The sequence below is a fragment of the Anolis sagrei genome, chromosome X, assembly GCF_037176765.1.
Source record: "Anolis sagrei isolate rAnoSag1 chromosome X, rAnoSag1.mat, whole genome shotgun sequence".
NCBI lineage: Eukaryota > Metazoa > Chordata > Lepidosauria > Squamata > Dactyloidae > Anolis > Anolis sagrei.
Window position 1 is genome coordinate 19835392 of NC_090034.1, and position 8445 is coordinate 19843836.

At 46.9% G+C, this 8445-nt stretch overlaps 1 protein-coding gene across 1 annotated transcript; it reads left to right on the forward strand.

Moving 5' to 3' along the window:
• The first annotated feature begins 494 nt into the window (after nucleotides 1-494).
• Nucleotides 495-6708, forward strand: CXH16orf89 (chromosome X C16orf89 homolog). The gene is made up of 6 exons (XM_067473474.1): nucleotides 495-733; nucleotides 1464-1613; nucleotides 3374-3521; nucleotides 5400-5517; nucleotides 5718-5853; nucleotides 6596-6708. The coding sequence occupies exons 1-6, from the start codon at nucleotides 544-546 to the stop codon at nucleotides 6706-6708; spliced, it is 855 nt and encodes a 284-aa protein (XP_067329575.1). The 5' UTR covers nucleotides 495-543.
• The last annotated feature ends 1737 nt before the right edge of the window (nucleotides 6709-8445 follow it).

Sequence of the window (8445 nt, forward strand, 5' to 3'; positions counted from 1 at the left end):
TCTCTGAGTTTTTTTTAAGCAGAGGCTGGCTGGCCATCTGTCAGGAGGGCTTTGATGGTGCCTCCCTGGCAGAATGAGTTTGGACTGGATAACCCTTTGGAACCTGTTCCAGCTCTTAAAATCTGGATTGTGTTGACTGGATGGCCATCTGTTGGGAGGGCTCAGATTGTGTCTTCCTACCTGGCAGACTAGGGATGGACTGGACGAACCCTGGGTGCCCCTTCCTACTCTTAAGATCTGGATTGTGTTGACTGGATGGCCATCTGTTGGGAGGGCTCGGATTGTGTCTTCCTGCCTGGCAGAGTAGGGATGGACTAGATGGCCCTTGGGAGTCCCTCCAAACTCTAGAGTTCTGAAAAGAGTTCCAGCTGGAGAGCGGAATTAATGGGAGGCATCCAAGCTGGGCGTGCTTCAGGTCCAATGCAAACATCTCCAAGGCATTGGCATAGAGAACATCCGGCTTGCAAACGGTTCAAAAGCCATTCAACCGCAGAACCACCGAAAAGCAAAGGGTCAAGTCGCACACACTCCAGCAAAACCAGGATGCTTTGGAGGCTGCACTACGTCTCCCGGCTGTTCCTTTGCCACCTTCTTCTCCATTCATTTAGATGCGAGGAGCAGAAGCAGCAGAGGAGTGACATCCTTTTGGCCCTGGAAAGAGCCGCTTTGTTCCTGGAGGAGGAAAGCCAAGATATCAACGTAGACGCCATATTGGGATTTGCGGTTTTGCAAGGTACCTGTCCTCAACATGTTTTCCTCTTAAAGAAGGCCCATTGATATTCTGCATGCTCATGGTTGCATCAAAGGGGATAGGAAACGGTGGGAATCTGCTCTGGTTTCAGTCTAAACTTTGAAGGAAATGTTTCAACCCCAGTTCGGGGTTCAGTTCCAAAGGGAGTTCCTTAAAAGTTCAGACTAAAACCGGGAGTGAAGCCATTGCTGAGTTTGACCTCCAAATTCACACTTACTTTCAAAACTTGTTTTTCTCATCCGGTGGTGCAGTGGGTTAAAGCGCTGAGCAGCTGAACTTGCTGGCTGAAAAGTCGCAGGTTTGAATCCGGGGAGTGGGGTGAGCTCCCACTGTTAGCCCCAGCTTCTGCTAACCTAGCAGTTCAAAAACATGCAAATGTGTGTAGATCAATAAGGTACCATTCTGGCGGGAAGGTAACGGTGCTCCATGCAGTCATGCTGGCCACATGACTTTAGAGGTGTTTATGGACAATGCCAGTTCTTCGGCTTCGAAATGGAGATGAGCACCAACCCCCAGAGTCAGACGCGATTGACTTAATGTCAGGGGAAAACCTTTACCTTTACCTTTAATATCCAGTTCTTGGCAACCTCCTGTGGGATCCTGGGATTTATAGTATGCTTCGTATGCAAACAGTTGACACCCGGTAAATAAACTTCCAATGCCCCTTGCTGCCTTTGCTAATATTATGTATTATCCTTCTGCAAATGACCAGCCTATCTGAACAAAACCTTGGCAAAATGGGAGACAAAGCCCGGGTTGGAGCCGGATTCGAAACGCGTTGCGCTTCTGGAGAAGAAACTCTCTGCCGGGATGGAAGAGGCCCGAAGTGCCTTGGAATTGGAAAATCCTGATTCTTATAGAGGTAAAAGACATGTTATTTGGGCAGAAGAACTAGCTGTCGTTGGGGCAAAGGTGCTGAGCATTGAGCGGTTGCAGAAAATGCATTTCTTTAATTTATTATGTTTGTGGATCTGCTTTGAAATTGGATTTTAACTGAGTTGTCTGAATCTTTGTCCTCTATTTTAGTATTTATTTCAGGAAGCTTTTGAATTTCAGTGGCTCTGTGGCTGAATGTCTCTTTATTTGTTTGCAAGCAGGATGTTCTTTGTGCCAATGCCTTGGAGATATTTGCATTGGACCTAAAGCACGCCCAGCTTGGATGTCTCTCCAGCTGGAACTCTGTTTAGGACCCTAGAGTTGAGAGAGACTCCCAAAGGGCATCTAGCCCAACCCTCTTCTGCCAGGCAAGAAGACACAATCCGAGCCCTCCCAACAGATGGCCATCCAGTCAACACAATCCAGATCTTAGAGTTGGAAAGGGCACTCAAGGATCATTCAGACCAAACCCATTCTGCCAGGAAGGCACCATCAAAGTCCTCCCAACAGATGGCCATCCAGCTTCCGCTTCAAACCACTGCACCACACTTTATGAAATCTTTCCCCCACTTTTTCCTACCTATTCTTCTTTCCTTTCTCCTATTCTCTTTCCTTCTTTGTTCCTACCTAGAGTTCTTTCCTCCTTTTCTCCTTCCCCCCTCTTCTTCTCCCTACCTACCTTTCTTTCTCCTCTTCTTTCCTTCATTCCCTGTTTCCTACCTACTTCCTTTTCTCCTTCTATCCTTTTTTCCTAACTTTCTTTCTCCTTTTCTTCTCTTCCTTCCCTCTCATGTTTCCTTCCTTCCTTTCTTCTTTACCTTCCAACTCTGTTTCCTACCTCCTTTTCTTTCTAACTTTTCCTTTCTTTCTCCCCTCCATCATTCCCTGTTTGGGAGGGAGAAAGAGGGCCCTTCCCTTCCCTTCCCTTCCCTTCCCTTCCCTTCCCTTCCCTTCCCTTCCCTTCCCTTCCCTTCCCTTCCCTTCCCTTCCCTTCCCTTCCCTTCCTTCCGTAATATGCCTGTGCCTTGTATTGCATGGGAAAGCTGGGAGAGAAGGATTATTATTATTATTATTATTATTATTATTATTATTATTGTGCCATGTCTCTGTGCTTTGCAGTCCTGGGAGTTATAGTTTCCCAAGGTCCATACCCTTCTCCTGGTGCATTTAGTGTGGGATGAATGCCCTTGTGCCATACGTTAAATGCCATACTTCCCTCCTGGGAGTTATAGTTTCCCAAGGTCCATACCTTCCATGGTTGCATCTACAGTGTGGAATGGATGCAACCCTGTCTCCATGAGATGGTCTTGGGAATTCCACGAACCTTCTCTGGGTGCATCTACACTGTGGAATGGATGTAGCTGGACCTTACTTTAAATACCATAGCTCCATACTATGCAGTCCTGGGAGTTATAGTTTTCCAAGGTCCACACCCTTCTCTGCGGGGCAGCCAAGAGTAAGAGAGAGAGGGGTCAGTGCCCAGTGGTTGCAGTGTGATGGCGAATCTACTGAAAGAATACTGAGTACAACTGAGTAACATGGATACATTTAACAGTGTGACGAAGGTAGGGAAATCACCCGTTTCATTTCACAACTGAGTAAGACTGAGCTCTACTCTACCAAAGACTTCCCTTCTTCAATGTGATGAAATCCTTAGTTTGGGGACCCCCTTGGTCTAGTACTTAGGCTACTCCGCTCTAGTTCTTCTCTCCTTTTTAATAAACGTATTCATTGCTTGATTTGCAGAATGGGCCCAGGTTTTGCGTCCCAGCTTCTGGAAGGTCCCAGAGCACTTTGAGCGGCTGGACTATGCGGTCGCTTTCACCCCAACAAACGGCTCCTGTCTGGATTTAAAAGAGAGCGATGTGTGCCTTTCCTTCCTCTTAGGATCCTGGTAGGGATTTCCTCCCCTCTCTTTCCCATCTGAACGTGAGTCCTTGCCATCCTCTTTTGAGTGTTGGACCTGGGTTCTTATTCCAGGTGAGGTCTTTCCGAAGCAGAATAGAGCAGGGCTGTGACTTCATAGAATCCCATTGGGCTTTTTAGCTACTGTCAATCCATAGCTTCTATTACATCCCCCAACCACATAACCTAGAATATCAAGGCAGACTATCGACAATATCTGCCTTGAACTGGGTTATCTGAGTCCACACTCACTGCCATATAATCCAGTTCAATGTGGATTTTACACAGCTGTGTGGAAGGGACCTCAATCTAGACCAGGCATGGACAAACTTCAGCCCTCCAGGTGTTTTGGACTCCAACGCCCACAATTCCTAACAGCCTACAGACTGTTAGGAATTGTGGGAGTTGAAGTTCAAAACACCTGGAGGGCTGAAGTTTGTCCATGCCTGGTCTAGACACTAGAATCCTACGTCTGAATTGGCCTTTTTAGCAGCTGCATCACAAGCTTGAGTCACGTTCAGCATGTGGTCCTCTAAGACTCCTAGATCCCTTTCATAGGTGTGTGTGTGTGCACGCACACATATACATACCCTCGGAGCTACTGTCAGTCCATAGTCTACATTACTTCCCCTAATCTAGACATTAGACTCCTAGGATTGCATTGGCCTTTTTTGCTGCTGCATCACACACTTGGCCCATCCTCAGCTTGTGGTTCACTAAGACTCCTAAATCCCTTTAATAGGGGTGTGTGTATGTGTGTGTGTATAAAGCTACTGTCAACCCATAGCCTATATTACTTCCCTCAATGTATACATTAGACTCCTAGGTAAAGGTTTTCCCCTGACATTAAATCCAGTCGTGTCCAACTCTGGGGGTTGGTGCCCATCTCCATTTCTAAGCCGAAGAGCTGACGTTGTCCGTAGACATGTCCAAGATCATGTGGCCGGCATGACTGCATGGAGCGCTATTACTTTCCCATTGGAGTGGTACCTATTGGTCTACTCACATTTGCATGTTTTTGAACTGTTAGGTTGGCAGAAGCTGGGGCTGACAGCAGAAGCTCAAGCCGCTCCCCAGATTCGAACCTGCAACCTTTCCGTCAACAAGCTCAGCGGTTTAACCCACTGCACCACCAGGGGCTCCATATATACACACACACACATATAGATGTAGATATTGATATAGATATAGAAATCCTCCAGGAAATAAAGCCCGGCTGCTCATTGGAGAGAAGGATACTAGAGACAAAGTTGAAGTACTTTGGCCACATCATGAGGAGACAGCAAAGCCTAGAGAAGACAATTATGCTGGGGAAAGTGGAAGGTAAAAGGAAGAGGGGCCGACCAAGGGCAAGATGGATGGATGGCATCCTTGAAGTGACTGGACTGACCTTGAAGGAGCTGGGGGTGGTGACGGCCGACAGGGAGCTCTGGCATGGGCTGGTCCATGAGGTCACGAAGAGTTGGAGACGACTGAACGAATGAACAACATAGAAATACGTATAAAGCTACTGTCAACCCATAACCTATATTACTTCCCTCAATCTATACACAAGGATCCTAGAATTGCATTGACCTTTTTTGCTTCTGCATCACACACTTGGCTCATCCTCAGCTTGTGGTTCACTAAGGCCCCTTTTGCACTGCCATATAAAATCCAGATAATTTGCATTGAACTGGATTATATGGCAGTGTAGACTCACATAATCCAGTTCAAAGCAGAGAGTGGATTATCTGCTTTGATAATCTGGATTATATGGCAGTGTAGAAGGGACCTAAAACTCTTTTCCCAGGTGTTTTTAACTGAAAAAGTACAGTTCCTCTCACCTGACCACAGAAGTGTGCCTAACTCCATCCTTTTTGCCCAGGAAGGATGACGGGGAGCCTTGCCTCGTCCCACGAAAGTGCAGCCGCCTTATGACCCAAACCCACTGCTCCGATTATGCATTGTCCCACCAGCTCTTCAACTTCCTCTTTGCAGAAATGGTAAGACGTTACACCTACATAGGAAGAAGAAAGGAGAAGGACAAACCTTCCCTTTCCCTGGGTGCATCTACACTGCGAGATTGATGCAGTTTGACACCGCTTGAATGGCCCTGGCTCAATGCTATGGGCTGTTTGGCTCAAGACCTTGCCAAACTGCAAGCGGTCATGGCTTCCTTTCTTCCTATCCCTTCTGTGCCTAGAAAGGATGTCGGAACCCCTTGTTCCTCAACGCCAGATTTTATAGGAACGTCTTGTGCCGTTTGATGATGCAGGAAAACCTTCATCCCCAAAAGAACGCGCTTCTGAATGCTCCGGGAGACCTCTTTACGGAAAACAGTGAGCCAGTTGGTTTTAAAAGGATGTCATGTAACTTTCCATGGATGTCATGTCACGTTTCTTGGCTGTTTTGGAATGAGAGGTTCGTCGCCTTTGATGGGCAACCTCCGCCCTTGGTTGGCAGGTCCCCCAGTATGGATACTGGGCCCTGCAAAACGACCATTGGAGATCGAAAAAAACCCTTATAGCCCAAGAATGGGCAAATGTAGGAGGCGAGAGAGCTGCATTAACCCCCCCCCCCCCAAAAAAAGAAAAATTGTTGCATCCCCGTCCTCAAAGTATCCTATTCATTAAGGCTCCAAAGTTTATTTCGGGTAGTTGTTGTGTGCCTTCACATCATGTTCTCAAGTGACCTTTCAAAAGATTTTCTCTGCAAGAGGCTGAGAGAATGTGACCTACCTAATAGGTTTGAATGGCTGAACAGCTATTCGAATCCAGGTCCCTTGAATTGTGAACCAACCTTCAAACCAATTTGCCATGCTGGTTCCTTGGAGAGGCCTTTTGTTTTAGCGAAAGGGCTTTGCACTTGTGCAATTCGGCTGGACGACGATCCGGTTTTGGCATCAGAATTTTGTTGCGTACCCAGATCCATTTTTCTGGAGCCTCCCGAAAATCGGCTAATGAAAATATTTTTCAGCTAGGCAGCCAAAAGATCTTGGAAGATCCTTCTAACTGGAGGCAATGGGGAACTTACAAGGCTCCCCTTTCCATTCCTGGAATCCTTTCCATTCTTCCTTTCAAGGGAACCTGGGTTTGAGGAACGCGGTTAAGGAAGCGCCATTCCTGGGTCCTTTTCCTTTCTGCCTTTCAAGGGAGTCTGGGTTTCAGCAAGGGGGTGAAGGAAACAGTTCGTAAGACACGTCACAGTGTTCAGATTCAGATTGGCCCAACAGGCAGGGCTCACAGGGAGCAACACGTGGCAACACGTGGCAGCCTCTTCTCACGCGTGATGCCGAAGCTGCCATGTAGTCCCGTAACGGATGGAAAACATGATGGCTGGGCCCTTACCGTTACGGCCATCTGGCCAAGCCAAACATGCCAGATTGGCCAAAGGGAACTAACCACTCTGAATTTGTGCACAAGCCTAGTACTTTGGGGGATAAAAAGGTAAAGAGAAAGGTTTCCCCTTGACATTGAGTCTAGCCATGTCTGACAATTTCTGCCTTTGATCCCTTTCTCTTTGGCCAACATGCTATGGATATCCTTCTTTTGCCTTCTCCGCAGTTATGTTTTGCGGCTTGGCGGGGTTCTCCAACTTCTACAAGCCAGAATGGCTGGACCGTATCCTCAGCTGGCAGCTCCCAGAAAAGGGATGTTTTTGGATGTACGGTGAGTGGGCAAGATATTTGGGGTGGATTCATGGGATTGTGGAGTTGGAAGGGACCTCTTGGGGCCATCTAGTCCAACCCTTTGCCCAACGCAGCATCTCCAGTTGGGAAGTTTCAACCCAGGTCTGAAAGATGTCCACAGAAAGAGATCCAAACAATGAATCCTTTTGCAGAACCACTTATTATCCAAAAGTCTGTTCCAAAAAGTTCAGCCAAAATGCGTCCTCCTGGAACTTCAGACTGGACTGGAGTCTATGGCATTGGAGAACAAATCTACTCCAAAATGTGCGTCTCCACTGTAGAATGAATACCATTTGAAACCACTTGAGCTGCCATGACTCAATGCTCTGCAATCCTGGGAGTTGCAGTTTAGCAGAGAACGCTGAAAGCCATGCAAAACTACAACTCCCGGGGTTCCATAACTTTGGGCCATGGCAGCTCAAGTGGGATTAAACCACATTCGTTCTACAGTGGAGACGCACCTCAGTATAGTTATACAATTATATACAATTCGAACCCTGGTCTCTATGGAGCAGTGTTTCTCAACTTTCCTAATGCCACGACCCCCTAATACAGTTCCACAATACAGTTGTAGTGACCCCCAACCATAACATTATTTTTGTTGCTACTTCATAATTGTAATTTTGCTACTGTTATGAATCCTAGTGTAAATATCTGATATGCAGGATGTATTTTCATTCACTCGACAAAATTTGGCACAAATACCTGACAACAACCAAATTTGAATACAGGTGGGGTTGGGGGGATTGACTGTGTCATTTGGGAGTTGTATTTGCTGGGATTTATAGTTCACCTACAATAACAGAGCATCCTGAACTCCACCAATGATGGATTCAAACCAAACTGGGGCACATGGAACTCCCATGACCAACAGAAAATACTGGAAGGGTTTGGTGGGCACTGACCTTGAGTTTGGGAGTTATAGTCCAAATACATCCAGAGAGCACTGTGGACTCAAACAATCATGGATCTGGACCAAACTTGGCACGAATACTCAATATGCCCAAATGTGAACACTAATGTCATTTGGGAAAAATAGACCTTGACATTTGGGAGCTGTAGTTGCTGGGATTTATAGTTCACCTACAGCCAAAGAATATACTGAATTCCACTAACGATATAATTGGGCCAAACTTCCCACACAGAACCTCCATGATCAACAGAAAAGGCTGTGTTTTCTGATGGTCTTTGGTGACCCCTCTGACACCCTCTCGCGACCCCCCCCCCCCCCCCGGAGCCTTGA

What these genes read in the sequence shown, in the direction of transcription:
- CXH16orf89 (XM_067473474.1), top strand. Translation starts at nt 544, where the DNA reads ATGCTTTGGAGGCTGCACTACGTCTCCCGGCTGTTCCTTTGCCACCTT. An exon ending in GGGATTTGCGGTTTTGCAAG is followed by an intron (nt 734 to 1,463) that starts GTACCTGTCCTC and finishes GCAAATGACCAG; the next exon opens with CCTATCTGAACAAAACCTTG. An exon ending in AAATCCTGATTCTTATAGAG is followed by an intron (nt 1,614 to 3,373) that starts GTAAAAGACATG and finishes CTTGATTTGCAG; the next exon opens with AATGGGCCCAGGTTTTGCGT.